The 23,178-nt window shown below is 45.0% G+C and overlaps 5 protein-coding genes across 5 annotated transcripts; 3 read left to right on the forward strand and 2 right to left on the reverse strand.

Annotated features, from left to right (window-relative positions):
* Nucleotides 1-668: 668 nt before the first annotated feature.
* Nucleotides 669-2,988, forward strand: BHQ10_009052 (uncharacterized protein; the record flags this gene model as incomplete). Its single annotated transcript, XM_040881926.1, has 7 exons — nt 669-1,226; nt 1,288-1,518; nt 1,573-1,926; nt 1,978-2,086; nt 2,150-2,275; nt 2,392-2,606; nt 2,677-2,988. 7 exons carry the CDS (start codon nt 669-671, stop codon nt 2,986-2,988), a joined length of 1,905 nt encoding a protein of 634 aa, XP_040737554.1.
* A 942-nt stretch (nt 2,989-3,930) lies between these two features.
* Nucleotides 3,931-4,934, forward strand: BHQ10_009053 (uncharacterized protein; the record flags this gene model as incomplete). The annotated part of the gene is made up of 3 exons (XM_040881927.1): nt 3,931-4,096; nt 4,150-4,357; nt 4,517-4,934. The coding sequence occupies 3 exons, from the start codon at nt 3,931-3,933 to the stop codon at nt 4,932-4,934; spliced, it is 792 nt and encodes a 263-aa protein (XP_040737555.1).
* Nucleotides 4,935-5,626: 692 nt separating this feature from the next.
* BHQ10_009054 (uncharacterized protein) lies at nt 5,627-6,671 on the reverse strand (the record flags this gene model as incomplete). The annotated part of the gene is made up of 2 exons (XM_040881928.1): nt 5,627-6,265; nt 6,321-6,671. 2 exons carry the CDS (start codon nt 6,669-6,671, stop codon nt 5,627-5,629), a joined length of 990 nt encoding a protein of 329 aa, XP_040737556.1.
* A 1,077-nt stretch (nt 6,672-7,748) lies between these two features.
* Nucleotides 7,749-14,809, forward strand: BHQ10_009055 (uncharacterized protein; the record flags this gene model as incomplete). Its single annotated transcript, XM_040881929.1, has 8 exons — nt 7,749-7,767; nt 7,835-8,751; nt 8,817-9,138; nt 9,198-9,245; nt 9,423-9,509; nt 9,555-11,052; nt 11,131-14,050; nt 14,108-14,809. 8 exons carry the CDS (start codon nt 7,749-7,751, stop codon nt 14,807-14,809), a joined length of 6,513 nt encoding a protein of 2,170 aa, XP_040737557.1.
* Nucleotides 14,810-15,634: 825 nt separating this feature from the next.
* Nucleotides 15,635-22,508, reverse strand: BHQ10_009056 (uncharacterized protein; the record flags this gene model as incomplete). Its single annotated transcript, XM_040881930.1, has 9 exons — nt 15,635-16,023; nt 16,084-16,207; nt 19,030-19,783; nt 19,842-20,305; nt 20,393-20,555; nt 21,559-21,924; nt 21,981-22,084; nt 22,140-22,312; nt 22,373-22,508. The coding sequence occupies 9 exons, from the start codon at nt 22,506-22,508 to the stop codon at nt 15,635-15,637; spliced, it is 2,673 nt and encodes an 890-aa protein (XP_040737558.1).
* Nucleotides 22,509-23,178: the final 670 nt, after the last annotated feature.

Below are 23,178 nucleotides of genomic sequence, written 5' to 3' on the forward strand. Positions count from 1 at the left end.
GAGCCTATCGGACAAGCCGTGAGTTGTACTGATCGTATCCAAGTAAATTCAGCGAAGCCGCGACGAAGCTGTTAGATCAAAGGTGGAAATTGAAATACAGAGGAGTTGTCAGTATTTCAATTACCATACTGCTCGGTTTCAATTCTGCAGGCGGCGTCACGGGTGTTCATCGGAAGGCTTCAAGGTGGCTCAGGTGCGAGTTGTCAATTGGCTGCAGCCCCTGCATAAAAACGTGATCAACTCGACATGAACCCCAACGAACCATCGGCTAATTTCTCTTCCCAGAATCCAGTGCAATATGTCATTTTGGTCATGGCTATTACAATTGGCGATTGGCCAGTGCCAGAGAAGCATTTGTGATCATCTGACATGGGAAGCTTGTCACAACTCAGTCTTGACCTGCTACTCAAGGTGGTGGCGGAACTCTGTCCATGATGGGGCCGGGGAACCACGCTAAAGCTGATCAAGCATCGCGAGGTTATCTTTAGCGATAATCAACTTCGATTCATGGGGTGTGTGCAAGCGAAAGACTACTCGAGTGGAATTAGAAATTCGGTGGGAAATTTGATTGAAAGTTCTCTCTGCTGGGGAGAAAATGTGATATTTTCCTCCGAGGTTGCAAACTTCAAATTTTCTATGTTTCGCCCTGAACTGTACAGTTTTCGAAAATGACTCAACGACGCTTTTCTGGCAGACCACGTGTCGTAGGGATTTCACCTTCCACGGAGCCCTTACCACTTCTGCCTGCTCCGCCAGAGGAGACTTCCGCATCGTCAGAGGCTACACCAGAGCCTATTGTTGACAAAACTTTGCCCGAAGATGCCCAGCAACAATCTCCGCCCATGAAGCAAGAGCTTCCTCTTGAAGACACAAAGCCCATACCAGTAGACACCCCGGTAGACGCTCCAGCAGGCGTTCCACCGCCAGATTCATCTGAAGAGGAGCTTCTAGATCTACCCATTCCAAAATTCAATTTGTCGTCTAGCTTTCAATATAATTGTGCTCAGCTTACAGCTCCCCTTAAAAATGGCCGAGCATCTTACATTGTTGAACTCCAACCTAATATTGACGAGGAACGAAAACGAAATCACATCAGGCGTATTCAACAGCTGTGTGCTTCTAGTGGCAATCAGGACACAGGAATTGAAGCTCAGCTGGATTCGGTGATTTCTGGATACGTTGGTGTCTTTACAGCAGAAACCATAGATCAAATTTCCAAGGAAAATGTGAGTTTAAATGAGGATAAATATTTATAATTATTTTCTAATCTCATCTCCTTTCTCATAGGATATTGTGCGCTCAATTACCGCAAATCAGCCTGCAGAGGTATACGGGAAGACAATCACCATGCGAACAGAGAATTGGGGGGCTTCCCGAATTTCAATGGATGGATCTGACTGGAGAGCTTCTGCGGATGGGGATGGCATGTGGCCATACAAAGTCTCTTTAACTGAAAAGGATGGAAAAAATACAATGATTTTCTTGGTTGATGAGGGAGCCTTTGATAGAAATGACTTCGTGAGCCATAGCCCCTCTGACCAGTCATGTTACCCATGCTGACATATGGTTTAGATCCAGCCTTCACGTCTTGCGGCTGGTCAGGCTTCTGAGACTGAATTGGCGCCTACTCATGCTACAATGATGGCTAGTATCATGGCCGGTGATACATTTGGATTGGCTCGTCGGGCAAAGTTCTGGCTTTACAATGCTACGCGCAAACTGACCAAAGTTTCAGTACTCTTAGCCTGGGAAGCAATTGCAAAATATGATCTCCAAGAGGCGAATGTTAAACAGGGGGCTGGAATCATGTGTTTGCCATTTGGCTTTGCAGATACAGCCAATGATAACCATGCCCTAGCACGCGCGTTGCATTTCCTTATGGAAAGCAAGGGCATCAAAGTTGTCGTAGCTGCACCAAATAACAATGTCAGTATTGCTTCAATATTAAGCTACGGGCTTACTAACTCTGATTTCTAGGAATACATTGAGGAGTACCAAAGCTTTCCCCAGAATGTTGCGGAAGTCATTCTAGTCGGAGGATCCTGTCAGCACAATAAACTTGCTCCAACATCAGACTGGGGTCCTAGTAGGTCCATTGAGATTGTAATTTTTTTTCTCTCTGCTCTTTAATACTGACGTTATTCAACAGCAATTACTCTGTATGCTCCCGCTGTCGATATCAAGGCCATGAAATCTCAGCGTGGCCACCTGGAGACTTCTTCTACATGGGGCAAATTGGACTCGATCAAGGGCACTGCTGACGGTAACTGCTTTGGTGAGTGATCAAGCCTTTTGAATTATGATAGCTTGGGTAGTAAAACAACTCTGACGGAAGGTTCACCTATACAGCTGCTGCGCATGTTTGCGGACTCATCTCCCTAATTTTGTCAGATGATGATTGCGTGGTTACACAAGCAGGTTTGAAATCTGCCCTGGTCACTCGATTTACTGAAACTACAGAGATCAAGTCTAAGGGTAAAGTCCCCATCAAAGTGCTGAAGAAGTTTATGCAACCTTTCCAAAAAGAAAGCAAGCCCCGACATGGTGCATTCCGAGATGTCTCTGCCGAAGCCCCTTTGGCAACCTCCTTGAGGATCCAACGTCTGGTCAGAACTTCGCTCATTTTCCCAATACATATCCCCGTTCATTTTTCAAGTTGCTAATCTGTCTCTATAGACTCCCGAAAAATATGAAATCAAACTTCGTGACTGTAATGGCACTGATTCCGCCTTGCTTAACAAAAGAAGGTACTCAGAGTTCATGAAGGCTTTACAAGCTGATATACCAGACTACAAAGCTATGGCTATTATACTTAGCGATGGCTCTTCCGATAGTCAAGCCGCAATAGCAGCTGTGCTTCGTCGTGTCGGTCGCGTCACTATTTCTTGGAATATCAGCCAGGGTTCTGGGATCCAGGAGGCTCACAAGCGACACTCCACGGTTAAAACTGGAATTGAGGAATTTGCTTGTGAAATAGGCAATATTTAGTCTACCTTGGGTAGTTTTTGAAATTTTTTATTATGATGAACTTGGCAGAGATATTCTTTGAAAGTCAGAAATCCAGTCGTTGTTGCGACGCGACTGCTTCAATTATAAAACGTTACCATCTGTGTTCCGTTTCGACTCCTCAATTAGTTTCTGCGGATGATACCATGCAATTGTGGCATCATTTTGTCAAACCCCCTCCAATTATCACTTCTAAGACAGTACCTATAACAAGTTCATTTTGCGAACTTAACTTTCAGAGAGATGATGCGATTCAGAAAACCGATCTGCGGGGCCACCTTTTCGACTGTTTTCTCCTTCGCCTGGATTATCTACTCTGGGATGCCTATGGGCCCAGTCCAGGCTGTTCTTTCTTTATGGCTTTTTCTTTTCTTTTTTTTCTTCTTTTTTTGCCCTTCAAAATCCAGCTGGAAATGGCTTGAATACCGGCCATGTTTTAATTTTCAATAGATTACTATCAGTATTAGCGCCTGAAATCTATTCGGCAAAAAAGCTCAAACCTGCAATAAGACATAAAATGATCATGCAACATGCCCCACAGAGGATGGAGCTTTACCTGCATATACGCCAGCCATCGTTGTCTCCGACAAATGAAGCTGTTGATGATACTCGGGTCTACTGACGTCTCGGATGTCGCCAAATTATTCCTGGTTATCGATAATGAGACTAAAGCATCGTAAACGTAGACTCACTTTGACGAGGGCTGAATCAGAAATGAAGCTCGTAGGTGTGCTGTCCGAGCGAAAGAAAAAAAAGCCGAGCATTACGAAGGTAATATGAGCGGAGAAACCTACATATTTAGCGGTTTGAGGGCTCAAAATATATAAACATAAAGAGTCGGCCTCTCAGATATTGGACACCATTATCATCAAATTTCTTGAAACTATTACTCTTGGACTTCAAGTTTACCACCAAATTCTCCCAATGGCGTCAAACAAGCCGCTTGCTGCGTTTAATGATTATATCACCTTCCCGGCTTTCCCAACCAAAGTCGTCACTGTCTGCTGGTATCAAAACAGTTCCACGTGGCGGGAGGAGGAATACTACTCTGCCCCTTGCTTCACGAAGAATAGTGTCACAAATGTTTCCAGTGAGAGAGAATGTCATCTAGCCTTGAAGTCTAAGAGTGCTGATCTTGAACAGTCCGAACCACCATCTTCATCGCACGCGAATGGGTTGACAAGTTTTACTATTTTGCGCCCGAATGGACCGAACTCCGAAAGTCCCACATTCTATCGTTGGATGGAAAGACCGTGGCTGAATCACAAGATGTGACAAACAAATGGGTTGAAACGAAAATCACCAAGAATTTTTTCTATGGGCAAGACAAGGCGGACTCAGCTACCTCTCGGTGGATTGTATACCACCCAGCGGATCGCAATCCATCTCAAGTAAACCTCCTCTCCTTACACTCCATATGCCTGCCGACAATAGCTTCTCTAGTGGCAAAATTGTGGATCTTTAGAACGCTAACCTTTATTGGCCCTAATTAACAGGGACGCTTTGTCAGAAATCTTGTTATGGAAGTGGCCGATGAAGTGGCTGCAGTAGTCAACTCTACGAGTGTCACCGTGTCCCAAGCATCGACCGGCACTTCATTTGCCTCGAACCTTCCAGGGGACGTCATAAAAAAGTTAATGTCCATGGGCATTGCTAAATTCGGACATCAGCTTCACCGATTTGGTGAGGATCATCCGGAATTGAAGTTGGAGGTATCTGATGAAGATTATCGTGCAATGTACGACCAACTATGTCTTCTCGCGTCGCAAGGGAAAGTCGATATTGCTATAACGGGTATGGCGCAGGGGACTTTCAAATCCTCAGGCGGTAATGGCAATCCCCCGGGCGGCAACGACAAATCCTCGGGCGGTAACGCTCCAAGCATTAGAAGACTCAACCAAACTAAAATATCTCCTAGTCTAATATGATTCGATTTTCCGAAGTGTAATCTTCGCAAGTATTTGCCTATGTGGGTGGATAAGATACCTAAATAGTCAGGATCCTCCATTTGTAAATGCCTTTGTCAGGGAACTATCATCCGGCAGGTCCTCAGAAGGCCGGAGAATATTGTATCGCGTACGTATCACCGGAGTCGAGACAAAAATAATCGTTTTCAATCATTTCACCTTAAGAAGTTATCAAATTTTCGCCTCCTCGCAAATCGGAATACCGGACTTTTTCTGTCCATCTTCAGGCACTTTCCGTCAATCCATGCTTATCATGGGAAGCCACGGCTTGCCACCGTTTTTGGTCTACAGAGAATATTACACAATATGTTGCCGGAAAGCCTTTTTGGAAACTTGTCCCACCTGAGCCCTCGAGCTAGACGGTCTGCTCGGCGTAATGAAGAAACCGGGGCTCAGCTTCCACGCCCGGGAAGTATTTGAATGAAATATGATCTTTTTGAGAAAAGCTTATCCTTGAAACTTCTACACACAGAACTTGTGGCTATACAGTATAGTTCTTACGACCGGAAGCAATACCTCGTCATTCATAGTTTGGATAATCTAATTTGAACCGAAAGGGGTATGCACCTTTCAGAGGACAAGCTGGGTGTAGAACTGAATCAAATAACATACATATTAATCAGACAAGGCATATGCAAACATTTCAAGATACTTTACACAAGTGACTCAAAGGCCAAAGAAGAAACGAGTCCGTTAGTCGCGCTTAAATTGAGACCGACTTGATAACCTCTCAACAATCGAAATGGGATCAATAGAATCCCAACCACAATACCCGAGCCGCATAAATGAGTACATTCTGATAATGTCAATTCTCGATTGGAGGTAATTCCCAAGACTCTCAACTTCTCCATCACCCTAGCCTCCAGATCATCTGCTAGGTCAACCATCTTGACAATCTTTTGCTGCGCTGAAGCAAGAGATATCTTTGGGTCTCTGATATTGAATCCTTCCATTGTATCATAGCCAGAGAGTGTGACCTTGAGACTATGATCAATGTGGGTCTTGGTGGTGGATGTGGTGTAAGTTTTCGGCTTGAAAAAGACTACTTTAACAGTAGCCTTCAGAGTGACCGTATCTGTGGTTTGTTTTGTCACGTCATCGACGGACATGAATGCGCCTGAATCCCCTCCCAGTGTAAATCCTGAGATGAAATAGTCGCCGTAGAGTGCGCGGAATGCATCTTCTCCGCCAGGTCTGCTTAACAGATTATAGGCAGTTGCATTCAACATTGGCTCTTGTGCGAAACGAATCACGCCAGCTCTAAAGAACACATTGCGTGACACTTTTGTTGACTATTAAACACTGTATTAAGTTTTGATATGCAGAATTGAAATACAGGAAACGTACATCTTTATTTTCTTTGATATCTTTGTCATATGAGCCGGTTACGCTGGCCGTCGCAAATCCCACATCAACTGTTGCACACAAGCTGCCGCTGTAGTGTTGGTTTGAGACGCTCTGAGAATAGCTTTCTGCGCTCCGAAAGTATGCGCGGCTATCACCCTGGGGTTCGTATAAGGCGTATGGAACTTTGGAATCAAAGGGAATGAATGCAGACTCGTGCACCCAAGGATCGCCCATAATATGTTCTGATCTAAAGCCCGTGCCGGGAGTCAACTTTTCATGGCCCCAGGGCACGAGAAGAGGAACTCCATTCCGTGCCTGGATAACGAGCAAATTCTCGCTATCGTCAATCATCTGGGGCAAATTATTCAAGCTCGCTCGATAATAGTGCTGGGTACGGTAACAAAAATAGCAAACAGGCATTTACCAACTGTTGAGAAAAACTCGAAAAGGGTGATATCTTCGGGGGCGGACCTAAAACCCCGGAAATATTTGCGTCTTTGGATCATGTCAGATGACTACGATAGACACGCGTAACTAGTATATGCAATGCTAGCATCTGAAGGCTTACAGCCAAAGCCAAAATTGCCGGTCAGACGGAGAGTCCATTGCTGATAGCTTTCCACGTTGCTTTTTCGCTTCAAATCTCTCTTTCAAGCAAGGATTCAGCTTAGAAACGATTATCGGATTTCGCCGTCAAGGTGTGATACGAAAGTTGGTCAAATTAGACGGTGAAAAATGGAGCTACTGCAGGTGGTTGTCACATTTCGACAGCCAAGCGACATAAGCATCGCCAATATATGCACCCCAACCTTTGCTGCAGCTAGTAGTATTAGATCGACTAGTCTACACGGATGGCTCAAGGCCGCCCTAGTTCCTACGAACGCTGTGGGAACTTCGAACCGAACTGCTGCTAGTGCCGGGTCAAACTAGTCTGTGCGCACCAATCGTGTCGGTGGTTCACATCAACTTGAGGCCTTCGTAATATATAAAGTGTTACATTGTAATGTAATGTGTTTTCATACCTTACCGTACTTTACAGTTGTGGAGAAACTGTTCTTGGGCGAGGCTTGTTTCGACATCAAACAAGCTGCCGAAGGGCCATGTCATCCTGTTCTTGGGATCTTGAAAGCGAACTCTCGGCTTTCATTGCCTCCAGATACTATTTTCAGCTCTCAGAAGCTCTGTTATGTGGGATCCGAGGCTCGGCTGTTCTGGCCATGGCTTCAAATTTCATTGCAAAGCGAGACGAGTCGCGCAAGTTTCATGTACATACTTCATCGCTTTTCACGCATTCCACAATGTACTTGGGCTTCATTTTGAAAATCCGTTCGCTCTTTACTTACCACTCCGCCGATACTTTCTTAATTCTGCCATCGATCGCTTACTCGCTTCCTCACTTGGCCATACTCCACCAGAGACTCATACACGATGCTTGGTCTATCCCACTGTAAGTGATTTCGAACCCTTGAGGAAGTTTTATCTTTGACTCAATCTGAAACCTTTGTTCTATCAAGTGGGAGATGTCGAGACCAATGTCGATCAAAAGCCCATCGGGCACATTCGAGCTCTAGAATGGCCTCAGTCGTTTTCGAACACCGACCTGTCCACTGGGGACGACGAAATCTCCGTACAAGAGCATCAGTCTGTCAGCCATGTCAGTCTCAGCTCGATGGATCATCATTCTGTCACACATGAGCCTGAGGAGAACTGCGATTATGATCACTCTATTGCAGATATCGGCCAGTCAGGTCTGGCACGAGATCTAACCATCCCTGGCGAGATATACGGTCAGCCTTTCATCAATGGCAGGCCTTTGGAAACTGACTCCAAGGACCTGGTTTCATCATCTCGAAGTGTGACCATCCCTGGACAAACTTGTGGTCAGCCTATCATCAAGCATAGGCCTTTGAGAACCGATCCCAAGGGCCGGCTTCCTTCTGCTCGAGATGGGGCAAGGGATCAAGTAGCCACGGCTGGTCCAAAGGACTCCGGTACTGGAGGTCGTCTGCACTCTTATCCTCCACTTGTGCCATATAATCCTCAGTCACGTTCTCCTCGCAGGGGTTTTTCCAGTGGAACCGCGACACATTCGACGGGGGGACGTTTCGTGACGTGGCCCACAAGTGACATTTTGTCGAGCCAAATGGGTCTTGACGCTCATATTAGCCGCGCACGAAGCCGATTGACCAGTTATGTTTCTAGTAATACTGAGTTATCCATTGATGGCTCACCAAAGGCTTTGACACATGCTATTGATCGTGTGCGTCTACGAATGCTACCTCACCAAGGCAGTCCACTCGATCGTATTTTGCATCGAGCAGACGCATTAGAAGATGCTCTCACGACACTTTTCCGCTCTCTGCAGGCGTCTCACGAGTTTCTTGATGAATATCCGCTGTTGATTCGATCGTGTATCAAGTATCTTGTGCAGGTGAGTTGCGCTTTACGTGCTTGATTATGAATCTTTATATTCCATATACTGATCAATCCCTACAGCTAGCGGCTAAGAATGTTTCGAGTATACTTGAAAAGGCATTCGAAGCATTCAATGAAGTTACTGAGATAATTACGGCTATGGGAAGACCCAAAGATGCTCAGTCGCCTGAACTTGATAAACAGCTCTTTGAGTTCCTCATTGCCTTTATGGATATGATTGTTTCCATTTTTCAGCATATCCACATCACAGGCAAAAGCTCCAATGGTTGGGCTTCTGGTCTTGAGACCTTGGATCTGGCTGAGTTTGTGGCGACTCTAAAGAAGATCTATGATCACTTCTGCCACGAGCTGTGGGATATCATTATAAGAAGCCATCCCAGCAGTGAGTGATATTACCGTCCAAAAATTATCTCAAAAATGCCAAGACTTACTCGGAAACAGAGGGTATCAGCCTGGATATGATTCGCCGCTGGCTTTTTGACCAAGAGGGTGAGTCTGTAGTTCCAAGAATGTATGGAGCTTGTTCTGGACCTGGATTCACGGTCGACCTACCCTTGAAGTGGATGGTTGATCAAACTGGTAAATTTTGGGAAGGGTCCGAGCATCTGCTTCTCATGACTGGGAATGAGGGCTGCGGTAAATCAGCAATTTGTCAATTCTTGCTAGATCAGTCACGATCCCGTTACCCTAGAGGAACCCGAGTCCTATACTTCAGTTTTGGTAAGAACACATCTCAACTGGCCTATCGCCTAGGTACGGGCCGAATTCGAATACCAATGCGCTAATACTCCGATGTAGAGTCTCAGTTTTCACGCCGCAAATCCTCACTAAGCTTTGTCAAAAGTCTGATCCTGCAACTTTTGGACCAAAACAACGCAAATTTTGAGATGTTTTCTGCAATTTGCGATGTGTATGTCGATATTGAACAGAAGCATATCCCCGATGCAGAAGGTCGTCTCTGGTTGTTTTTGATCGAGTGGGCTACGGCCACTACTCGCGCCAAGTTGGGCGCTGGAACTTTGATCGTCGTGGACAACCTGGATAAGGTTAATGGCGGAAAGACTACAGCTCTGCAAATCTATGACAGGTTATATGCCTTTGTCTCTAAACACCATGGCTTCCGCGCAGTTGTTCTATCTCGCCCTATTTTTGGACCTGGGGATAGCGCTTATGAAGGCTGTTGGAAGATACCTGAACCATTTCCCTCCGAGGATATACGGCACTACATAGATATACGTCTGCGTCAGTCCTCTCGCCTGGAATTTCTCGCTTCGGCTGAGATGGATGAAGTTGTTCGCCGAGCTCTAGACGTCCGCATAGAGTCAATTCAAACGGCAAACCTGGCTATCACGTTCATCGAATTGCAAGGGACATACCCCAGCATTCTCACTGCCCTTCTCACAATGCCTGGCACGCGCCGCGGCCTCATTGACTATTTAATCATGCGAATTGATTTCGCCAGCCCAGTCGCGAAGAGCCTCATTTCATGGCTCGCTGTTGCAGAAGATAACCTGTCCATATCTGAGTTGCAACGCCTCCTGGATCCCGCGGTTGCATCATTACTTGCAAGCGCAGATGCCTCTAGGAAGCTGCGTGAACCATGTGCTTTTCTCGTTGACATACGATTTGGAAGCATTGCCTTCATCGACAAAGAGGTCAAAGGCCGCATCTTGCATTTGGCACAGCAATCACGAATTAGAATCACTCACTCCCAGGCTAACCATCTGGTCCTTGTTCGCTGCTTGGAATATATGAAGAACAAGCTACAGGTTCATGAAACTTCCACGCCAAGTCTCAATGGTCCGGGTTCAAAACGCGATATTAAATCCAGCAGCCGAGCCTTGAATGATCCTGTTCTGGATTACTGTATTCAGTTCTATATTCAACATTATATTTCCGGATATGAGGGTTTCATGGGGGCTGACTGGAAGTCAGTGTATCCAGATACTCCTCAGCTAGCACAATGGGAATTTGCCTACTGGGCAGATCAACCAGATATTGAAATCAGGGAAACCTGGCACAGGCGGGCACTTGAATTCCGCAAAGCGATTCTGGGTGAAAATTCTCAAGCTGTCATTCAATCCTTGATCAACTTGGCAAAATTGTCTCTGTCAACTACGCATTCGTTCGACGCGATGGTGTACCTATGCGAAGCCTGGAAGATCTCCGTCTCGGTCATGGGAAGCCAGGCAGCCGTGTGCAAAGACCTCGCACAGACTATTGCGGACATTGTGAGCCGTGAGTCTAGCGTGGAATCGTCGTTTGATGATATTCCCAATCTGGAAGAAATTCTTGAGTAAGTCTTCGATTCTGATCGCGCTCAAGCCCATGGTTTTTACTTCGATAGCTAACTGCAAGTCACCTATCATTATAGATATCTCTGGAAATTTGAGCAAAAGAATTACGACACTATAAATGATTCACCCATGGTCCATGTTCAGTTTCTGGTTGGGCTCTATGAACATCGCCGCAAATTCCACGATGCATGCCGACTGCTGCAAGATCTTTACCATCAAGCGGCCACTCTATTTGGAAGGTTTGATCCACGGACTATTGACCACGTCGAGAGGCTTATTAGAATACTGAAGGAAATGGGCCGAGATAACGAGATCCTCGTAATGTGCGAAGATTTGTTTGGAGAGGCTGAGCATACTCTGAAGCAGTGGGATCAACGACGTCTCAAAATTCTCTTCCATATGATCGCGTGTTATCTACGCCAAGGCCACACAGCTCGTGCCCAAGACAGGCTGTCCAAGATATGGAGGACTCTCTATGAATTGGCGGCAGAAATTCACACTCTGGATGTACACATTGCTCTTGTTCTGGTGACACTTGAGCGAATCCAACTTTTCAGGTATCATCCGTCTAAGATGCAACAAAAAGAGACTTCAAGTCTAGTCTCTCAGGTATGGTTGGTTTTGGGGGAGTCCTCCTTGTCTTTCAATGATGAGCTTTTAGGAACCCTTCTGGGCATGAGCGAGTACTGTGTCAATGTTGACGTTTACGAGCCTGTGCTACCAATTCTTCTGCATCTCCAATCTGCGTTCCACGATCGCATCACCACTTCTCCTCATGATGCGATTCGAGTTGCAATAGCGCTCTCCAGATGTTACCGCTATGATCCTGTATGCAAAGGACGTAGTGAGTTTGATCCGAATGCTCTTCAAGAGCTACTTCAATTGCTTCTTGGATCAATTCACCTAGACGAGAGCTATGCGGATCTGGCGGAAGAGCTGGTCTATATATACATCTCGGAGAAACAGTGGGCGGAAGCGATCCAGGTGTGCACTCTTGTATTGACCCGCCTTTGGCCAGCAATTCTTGAGCCAGTGGACACTTTGATCCTCAGCTTGTCATTTCCTAAGGAGTACCAAGCTGTGGTCATTCGCATGGTACTGCTTTACGGTCGGGTGAAGCTGCTTCAAAGTGAGAATGACTATCAAACGTCACTTCTGTTACAATATATCTTCGCTCTATTCAGAAAAGATCTTCCGCTGCACCACATCGCGCTATATGAGGCTGCATGCGTGCTATCCGACTGCTTGCGCCGACTCGACCGCATGTCCGAGGCAATGGAGAAGTGGAAGGAGCTTTATGAAAAGTGCTCGCATCAGCTTGGTCCATTTCACGAACAATGTCTTCGCATCACCGAATATGTGCTCGGCATCTACCGGGAGACTGGGTATAACGTATCTATCGGCTCTATTGACGTGTTGACTATTATTCTCCGAAGCTTTCCTTCGAGATCTGACTGGTGTCGATCAATTGTCTTCGAAGTCATTGCCACTCTACTGTCGCAGTATGAGAGCCAAGGCAGATTGGATGAGATGTTGAACCTATATGATCAGATGTGGCAGGCGATTTTTCGCTACAACCGCACACACGCTCATCCCGTCTCTGACACTAGAATCTTTGAGATTTATCAAAAATTCTTCTCTGCTCTCAAGGAAAAAGGAGACTGGGACCGGGCTATTCAACTGACGTATGAGCTGCAAAAGCTCTTGCGCATAAATGGTGATCTGAGCGCACTATTGTGCCTTCGTGCCGACTTTGAGCTCGCCGAGCTTCTAGAGCGTGATGATCACAAGTACAAGCAAGTGATCCCTCTTTACGAGGCCATCTGTGAAACGGAAATTTCCGAGTTTGATGAAGAGGAGCGCGAAGAAGTTCGCTATCTCATCCAAACTGCCACAGAACGTCTCGCTAAGCTTTATATGAGTCATGCAGACCTGGCAGCCAAAGCCGAGGCAATGCTCGTCAAGTACTGGAGAAAATCTGTTATTATCCACGGCAGTTCCGATCTTCACACCCTCCAGTGTTTTCACCGACTCATCGAATTCCGTCGCCACCAAACTGAGGGAGGGACACCCATTCATACCTGGATTCGGGAGTATGTGATGGACTTGTTGGCGGAGGAACGTGATGGGCAATGTCTCTTCGAACGTGCGGGATCCGTCGCAAAGCTCTACAGGAAGACGCAAAAGGTCAGTTTTGGGCTCCGCTTCATGCAGGAACTGCGTGGCGAGATTGTCAGCCTGAGCACAAGCAATCCATCGCAGCCCACCCCAACGAGCGTAAATCTTCTCGATCATCGCTGCCTGATTTTCATTGATGCCGTTGATATAATGCTTTCAGAAAGAAAAAGAAGTCCGCCATTGCTGGAAGACCTTCTCCGGGATGTATTCGCTGAGACAGCGCTTTATGAAGCTTGGGGTCGTGCCAAACGCGGCTCCTATCCTCTTAAACTGATTTTCGGCGCTGCTTCACGGCTGTTCCACTTTTTGAAGAGCCATGGACGTGATCAGGAGGGAGATGCAGTACTTGAGGATCTCTGGAGCATCTTTCAAGCCACTTCCGGCGATCTGCCTGCGGCAGGTATTGTCCGTCTTCAAGTGGAGATTTGCATACGCTGCATGGATCGCCGACAAACATCAGCCACGCTCGTGGAGGCGCTGGTCCGAATCTGCACGGAGCTCTTCAGTATCAGATCTTGCTCTGGAGGATTGGTGGTTCTGGAATGGGCGGCAGAGTATCTAAGCAACCCGACATGGGCCAAGCCATCTCAGGCCCTTCAGCTGGCTCTGCGTCTCGCACAGAGCATCAATAGACTCTCTTTCCTCGATTTAGATCGTATCTACGTTGATAAAGCGAAAGCTCTAGTTTCAGATATCCTGTCGAAGCTCATTCGACACGTTGACGCCGGGGAGTTGGTCTTGAGCGAAATTTCAGTTCAAGAGGTCAACCTGGTCATTCAGTTGCTCGGCCACGGTGCCAGCGTACTTAAAGCACTCAAGGTATGACCCTGTAGTATTTCCTGTCATCATTAAACAATATGTTAACTCTTCATACAGGAGATATTCGCCTCGCTGTGGCACTCCCGGCATACTCTCGGATGGGCTACCAAATCCACTGTATCTATCGGTCTACGCCTGTGTGAAGTCCGGTTCGCACTTGACGAGCAAAAAGAGGCCTTGCAGCTGCTTCAAGATATCTGCTACAATATCCGTGACGTTTACGGTCCGAGAAACTCGCTAACGATAGAATGCGATAATCTGCACGCCCGTCTTCTCGCTACTAATGGGCAGTACGACTTGGCTCTCACTATTGAAGGCAACATTTTCAAGGATGTGCTCACTTACATCCGGAATACCCCGTCAGTTGCTCAGTCAGACCTCGAGCATCTGAACTCCGTCTTGGACGATCAAAGAAGTCTTTTCAGAGCAACACTTGGACTGAAAGGAGGCTGGGAGGCGGGCGAGCTTGAAAAATACAGCGAGATCCATGACGACCTCTTGGGCAAGCTCCCCGGAATAGATCAGTTCGATATTCCTTCCGATGGGGCAAGAGCTGCTTGCTGCTGGTCGACCCCAACAGAATGGACTATTGCTGAGGATGGTCCAATTGATGGACCTAATGACGATCTGTTTGATTCGGCTTTTTATGAGGACGAGAGTTCAGTGGAGCAGCATGGGCCTATGGAGATTGTGTTGAGAGCGCAGCCGTGCAGATTCGCATCCCGCCCAGAGGAGGAGGGAGAGAGTATCTTGGACTGATTTATATGGGATCTTTCACCCGTTTTGATTTCGTTTTCAATTACATTGTCTATAATACTTGATCATTTCCTATATCTTGTACGATAAGGAATATCAAATAACTGTATGTTAAGAAATGTATTGAAAATTTTCACTACCAAGCAAAACACTATGCAAAACTTGCTCACTTTTAGGAAAATTCAACGCCAAGTGTAGAAGAGTAAAAAGATCAATTGATCTGGTCTTTCTTGAATGCGGGCATTTCACTAGGCTCTTGCTTGATTGTACTACATTTAACCAATATTCTAACAGAAGACGACTCAGTCTCAACTTCATACGTTACAAAGACCATAAGTTCTTTAAACAGTTTAATCAGTAACGTAGCAGCAGAAAAAAATTCACCCAAACCTTGACAATGCTCACTCAATTTTAACCTAAGCTGCCATACATGCATCATGATATAATGGCAGGTAGAAAACTAATCAAGACACTGTTCTATGCATCGCATACAACGGAAAGATTTCAGTTACGTTTTTAAACGATGGACAGTAGCAGCATGATTCTGCCAATGCATCCGTTCCAGGTATTCCATGCCATCGGCGCAAAAGTTGCACACCTGATCTTTCATATAAAGGAATTGATGTCATTTAACTTCAACTTTAAATCGTTGATGAGGGTTCTCGTCTCTCTCTGTATAGCACAAGGAATATCGGGGCTTCATAATTCAAAACATACTAAATTCCAATGCAATATTGTCGAAAAGTAACTGTCGAAATTAATTCCCTCCAAGTTAATTGAGGCGCGTTTAGGGTAATGACGAGCACTGACTTCATTTCTCACAGAAAGCTAAAACTCTGCTTCGTCTCTATTCATGACCCAAGATTGTAGTGCGCTAAAATTTCGGCATGTGTGTGGTTTATCGGAATCAACATATGGGCGTCCAAGTGCTTCATGCCATCGTACAGGTATAGGAGTCAAATCCCCGGTGCACATCAGGTATTGTCTAATCTGATCGATGCAGTGGTAATTATGCAGTGAGCCGATTGCCGCCGCTGGATAGTAATCCAAGTCCAGTTTCATTCGAAGCATATTGAGACAATGCAGAGTATGCAGCACGTCAAGGCCCGCGACATAGCGACGCTCATTATCAGGAGAAAGTCGATAGTATAATTGTTCAATGCTTTCCTTGCCCCATGTCTCTGCGGCTTCAGCCTCCGTTAAGTAGAAGTAGCGATCTACACTGATGTAAGATTATGCATGATCCAATCTTGTCGATCAACCGTAAAATTACTTACGATCAATTAAATGTTTCCAATTCTCATCGATCTTGGGGGAAGGTTTGCCAACGTATTGTATTTCACCCGGGTCGAGATACGTCGTGCCGTCATCACGGATTTGGACGTTCCCAGTGAAGCCGACCTGTTCGATCGAAATTATATGTTTACCAGAGGCTATTGACGTATGAATAAGAATCTCCACTATTATTTTTGAATGCATTTGACATACCAAGCTCTGTGGAAAAACCGGTTTCGTAAGTTCCAACAGGATTATCTTGGGGGAAGTAAAGTCGAATTGCCAACGTTATCGACAATATAAGTAGAATACCAGTAGAGATGACCCACGGTAATGTTGGACCAAAAGCACCACTCAGTACTCGCGATTCCTTTCCCTCGTTTAATTCGTCATCTGAAATCAGCCTGCTCTCTTCTTTACCTGAATTGTCCGAATCAAGGTTAATTGTAGAATGATCAGATCCAGGAATACGTGAGAACCCATGAGGTTTCAAGAAGCTCATGATAGCTAAGATTGAACCGAGCCCTTGCTTAACTTAGGTCGTGGAAGATGTAGGTGGAAGACTCATACTTTGAGATGATAAGAAGATGCTCTTAACCTCTCAAAAACAGTCATAATGTTCCTGTCTTGGCCTTGCCTTGCCAGATATAGTCTGGTGCATATCTCCACCGATATGAGAGCTACTTAACCAATTTGCCGTAATAACGGGGCCGTGATATAAAAGGGTGTCAAATCGAGTCCTCTTCTCCTTCTCATTGCGTCGAATTACTAGTGATAAATACACTTCAGCCCCCAAACCAACGTCATATCACGGCCACTACGTCGAGAATCTAATCCATTTCACTTCCCAAAACAGTCACGTTTAATATGTGCGTAATAAGGAAGGTTTATCGTACGCTACTGGTAACACTACTTGTAATTTTTCGCTAGCTTAACACTAAACTAGTAAGCTTTTAGTGTTGAAATATTTCCTGTAGGGTCCCCGTATCGTTCGGTATCAGTTCTTCAGACGTAGCCAACACGGATCCCAAGTTTTGTCTTACGCTACTTTATAGATTTATAACTGGCAACAGGTTCAATATTGACCTAAGAGACTAGAAAAAGTGTGTTTAGGATAGCGCCGCTTCGTATCGCTGGGGGGCGAAAATGTTACAGAGCCTGTCTAGTATTCTTCCCTTGGCCACTTTTCCCTTTCCTTGACCCGGAGTCAAAATACAACTTACCATCAGCTTGCTGACCCTGAGATTATATTACTACGGGGAATAAACTCAACCCCCAAAGAAGCGCTCTACTTCATATTTCTGGTTAGTATTATTGTTGTTGAATCAACACATTCCTCTTCGGAGATTTGTATAGCTCATTCCTCGATTATTGAAAAGAACAACGATATGGTACCACCAAAGGTACACAGCAATTGGTTTCGGTGGATAGGTTATCTGAGAGTCCCCTTATTCTGGATAGCATCAATTCTCGCTTCTCAAATGCTTCTCAACAATTTCGATCACATACGGTCAAAATTTCTACCATACGCAAAGTTCGGCTTGAATAAAAGCGTAATCAATGATCTTGACGAGTTACCGAATCCCACAATTCATATCTTCTCTCATGATCCATTGGTTATTTACGTGACATCATTTATTACAGCTGCGGAAGCTGCAATGTTAATGCACCTTGTGTATGTATATGTATACTCTTCTGTCGCTACATAATGATTTTACGTACGAACATTCCTAGTGCTAATAAATTTCTCACAGCGAAGATTCCTTCAAACCCTCTATGATTGGGCCGGATGTAGTCAACACAACGCTGCGACTCTCACAAACAGCGTATCCTCCGCGCAGTCATCCTATAGTAAAGCGGATAGAAGAGCGTGCCCTGTCATTCCAAGGCTACGATTCCCGTCATCGTCTCGAACCTATCCAGATTGTGCAGTACCCTATAGACGGACATTACAACGAACACACCGATTGGTTTCCAGACGAGGAGCCGCTCAGAGAGTTGATCACGCCAAGTAAAGGAGGGAATCGAGAGTCGTCATTTTTTGTCTATCTGCACGCGAACGCGACTGGCGGAGGTACCGCATTTCCTGAGTTGAGTCGACCAGCAGTGAAATTTTGGTGTGACTATATTGAATGTGAGGAGGAAGATAATCCTGAGGGCAGTGATCATGTCACGGCGGGAACTGGCGTGACATTCAAGCCCATTTCTGGAAATGCGGTGTTTTGGAGGAATTTGCACCCGGATGGACAGGGACATCAGAGTACTCGACATGCGGGACAGCCTGTGACGTCAGGTAGCAAGACAGGACTAAATATATGGACGAGGCAGATGGATATTGCAAGATATAAGCCACCAACTACAGCATCTGGAAATTGAGCGGTCTCTCTAGTTACGAAATTTAATCAAATGGGTTTCAAGGAGGCCTTTTTAACATTGAACTTGACTCTAATTTCGTATCAGGATTGAATAGATATGATCTAAATATGGATGTAGTATAGACCTCAAAGCCATCCAGATGTCATGAAGATGAGTCGTTTCGTGCCCACCGAAATTTCCCTTTATCAGTACGCAGCAATCTAGTAACATTGAGACGCCTGGAACATGCACTCCAAAGCAACAAAATGAAAAGTACACAAATGACTAGCCAGAGAATCTCAATGTGAGATGAATCTTGCATCCATCCCGCGACTTTTTGAGCAGAAGATACAGGTATAACTAAGCCACCTAACTAAATCAGTCTTCTGTATCACGTTGGGACATTTTGCAAATAGCTCACCTTTGCGACCTAGAGGACTATTACCCTCAATTTCATCTATTTGATCGACTTGACTAGAGAAAACTGTATCAATATGACAGTCCCCATCACGACAAGTTGGAGACCTCCAGGAGGGCGGAACAATGGTGGGCACTACCAAGGATTTACCTAGTACATGCCCAGTACTGCTCACCGCTTCTGCATAGATGAATTGTGAAAATCCAGAAACCATATGACTAGTCTCAAATCCAGATTTCTTTGCAGTCCCCACAAGTGAAAATTCCGAGGAAGAGGTATTGTTTCCGTAAAAGTTCCAATGTGCGACCTCAGTAGCACCATTCCAGCTGACATAAAAGACACTCGTAACTGTATCGGCGGTTGTTCCATAAACAAAAGCCTTTGAAACGGGGAGCTCGCTGGGAATGCCTGTGAAGTTGTATTTATACGCTCGGTAGGTTGAAGGAATGAATTTAATTGAGGAGAATTTTGCCTCCAGTACACAGCGCCCGTCCGATGAAAACTCGCTCAGATAACCTTGTACGCTCCATCCAATGAATACATTATCATTCGGCAAAATTTGAACATTGCCTCTTAGCGGAGATAGTTGTCGATCAGGCCGATCCCATCGTTTTATAACGTGAGCAGTCATCGGAGTGGTTGAAGTCTGAAGCGCGACGAGCAAGCCTGACGAGTATGAAGATGTGCTGTTATCACCGTCTGAAGCATTGTTCAGAAATGAAATGACGGTAGTGGTGCTGTTTTCTTCTCGGAATCGGGCATCATGCTGAGACGAGAAATTAAACCCGTCTAAAACAAAGGAAGAATTTACACCTCCTAAACGCCAGATAATTGATCCATCCCGACCCGATACTTTGTAGATTGTATTGGTATATCGAGCTGAGATGAGATAATCGCCATCACTATTTTTATCCACGGAATTCAAATGACTATCTTATGTTAGCGATAGTCAACTTGAAATTTTCAGAGGCCTGATGTTAATCCTACATGTAATCCCAACTCATAGAATACTCCCCAGGCATTTGGCGCACGGCCACTGTGCTCTCTGTAATCGGAACATGGTCTAGTGTATTCCATTCGAAATTGACCTTGCCGGTGGCAATATCGATCTCTTGAAATCCATTGTTGCTAACCCATCCAGATTGCGGCTGCAAGTTCAGTGCGGATATATCGTGGAGCTGTGGTACATTGGTAATGAGCAGGGCAGATTTGCCACCTTCAATCACATTGAATTCATGCATGTTGAACGAGGAACTCCATCTTTTTGCTAAAATTTCGTCCTGGATTGTGTATGAGTTATCCATAATGACGCCCTTTCCTTTAGCATCAAGGTGGCCTTGGGATGTCGATCCAAAGATAAATGATAATCGCGATGGATCGTTATAATCGAGGACCTTGAAATCGAAGACGTTCCGATTTTCAAATTCGCAAGCGCCACTCCAAATAAGCTCCTAAAATTATAATTAGTTGTCTCGACATACATTATTATCACAGTCTGAGGGTTGTACCCCATTATTATCAAATATTTGTGGACCAACTTGGCAATAATCCAGCCTCTTCACTCGATTCCCGAAACCTAGCGAAGCATATGGAGCCACAAACCAATATCCTGGGGTTACGCTGGAGGGATCATGGACTGTCACGTTGAATATTGGCGATTTTATCTCTGGTCTCTGCTTGAGGTCAATTTCCCAGTTGAACCTAACGGGTGTAGTCAATAGTATAAAGACTTACCGTCACAAATTCCGCGAAATTTTTGCCGTCGTCGAGAAATTCTTCCTGCTGAGCAAATGTAACAGACACCAATAAAGCGATCCATTTTAACAACATCGTGATGCAGGACAAGCAACTGAGCTATCCTAATACTGGCAGATGGTCGCTGTTGGGAACATTATTTTCTATAGAATTTCTCGTGGTTTTCACTCACCACGTTGATAGATTCCACGCAAAAATGCTCATGTAATTCTTCGTTTAGTTCTTAGCCTGGAAACGTTTAGCGTTGTCTTCAGGACCCCCATTATCAGCGCTGTCTTTGGGACCGGAGAGATTGATGTCATTTGGACCGTACTACAGATGACCCCGGTGATTTCTATAATACGTTCTTAATTTACATGTAATCTAAGTCATGTAATACTTAGTATCTCCTAGTTTGGGGGCTTGTGTTTTTCGCTATGCCTTTTATGGTTAACAAGAGCATCTTAATATCCATATAGCTAAAAAAACATCACCACCCTCAGTCCTCCAGACTAAAGCGATTCTACCAGCCTTACGCTGCCCTATACTACTACTCTAGCCATAAAGAGGCCTTACTTCTGTCAAAACTATACTATAATCCCTAAAAGGCATAGCTAAAGACACAAGCCCCCAAACCAGGAGATAGTAGTTATAAAGAAGATTACCTACTATAAAGAGTAAAATCTATTTTATTAGTAATGCTTCATTAGCTAGAATTGTATATTATTATTTTATATGATCCTTGTATTACCGAAGAAGCAAAAACAAATTATAGAAATCACCAGGGTCAACCGTAGTTGAACGACCAAGGACTATCCAAACGGCGCTAATCTACGAGCTAGGACAAATAAAGTCCATTACCCGACAGAATTAAAAGCTTGGTATTCGATAATTCAGTACAATATGTAATATTCAAAAAATGGTACGGAGAACTAGAGCAGTACCAATCCAAACCAACATCATTACTAACGCGAAACGAAGTGCCACATTCATCATTTGCCGGCGATTCCTTCTGCGGCTGCGCTGAACAAAAGCAGTCACATCGTTGGATTGCGGAAAGTCTTCGTCGGGCACGGCATGCCCTAAAAACGAGCACAGGGGGCCCCACCCGTCTTGGATCTGATATTCCAACAGGTTCTCTGGAGGAACCAGGCTACGGATGTCCGCGTAATGACGTCGATATACATCCTTGCCTGTTGTTGGAAAAGTGCCTTCGAAGAATGTGTCGAAGAATTTTCGAAGCATCGGGTAGTAGAGACCAGATGCCCAGTCGACATAGGACAGGTAGCATAGTTCTGAGTCCGTAACTCTCCAATAAACAGTTTTCATGGTAGATCTGTAGCAAGTTAGCCAAACTTTTTAGCTTTTTCTTCCTATTCTATGGTTACGAACGCATGCCATTTGTCAATGTCTCGGTTTGTCAAGATCACTTTAGCATCAGGGTAGGCGCTGATCAATTCCCTGCCAAACGCTACAGCCGGCCAGTCGCAAACCGCCTGGAAAAGTCAGTATCAAGGCTATATTGCACTGATAGAGCCAAAAAATAATCACTTGACAATGACCAAGAAGTTGATCCCATTCTTTCTTCCCAAATTCCCCTTTACCATCATATTTAGCTGTCAAAGCATCATACCACATTGCGCAGTCAGGAGGATTTTCTACACTGGCAGACATCATGTGGTACGTATCTGAATAGCCGAGGCGCTTCAAAGCAGCTCGAAGTGCTACGATTGTAGTAATTAGTTTCACCACTCAGTGATAGTACAGGAATTTGCGGGACTTACAGGCAGTGCCTGTTCGCCCAACTCCCAGGACAAGCACTTTCATTGGAACGACTCGTTGGCATTTTCTTCGATCTATTGACGTATCACTGGTGAAGATGTCAGTCACCGGTTTACTCCTTGGTCGTAGGAAATTCATCTTGATGAAAGATGAGATTGAGGTTGGTATCGTAGCCAAATCGTGGGTTCACTACATAACATCAATTGGAAGATACAAAGCTTCATCTTGATGAAGCTTGACATATATAAATACAACCTGATATAGTCTCTAATACCTTCAATCACGCAATGAGAATTAATACACTCATAGTGTATCTTCGACAATACAGATACAAGATTCCAACATTACCGAATTGAAATACAGTATACTAAAATTGATTAACGTAGCATTTAGAAAACAAACCCCTTTGGCTCGCTGAAGAAGACCAAAAGATTATTCCAAGTGGGGGCCTGTTCTAAACTTCGACGAGCTACTACGGTTGACCCTGGTGATTTCCATTGTAGCGTAAATTAAAAATGTACTATAGAAATCACTGAGTATGTAGTAGTGCAGTAATTATCCCGCGGAGGGTCTTTGCCTTTGCGATTGACTAGTACCAGTCATAAAACTGGCTTTAAAACATTAGGGTACTTTTCACAGATACCATTTTCCACCTTCCTATTTCAAAAAGTATTTATTTACACACAAGTGCAATCAACTATATCTACACCAAGCCGTACCCCCAAAACCTAACAACAAGAAGCAATCGCCACTTCTACAGGCGCTCCAATATTGTATCCAAGTACCGCTCTTAGCACTCTCACTATCC

Source organism: Talaromyces amestolkiae (assembly GCF_001896365.1).
Source record: "Talaromyces amestolkiae strain CIB chromosome Unknown scaffold22.1, whole genome shotgun sequence".
Lineage (NCBI taxonomy): Eukaryota > Fungi > Ascomycota > Eurotiomycetes > Eurotiales > Trichocomaceae > Talaromyces > Talaromyces amestolkiae.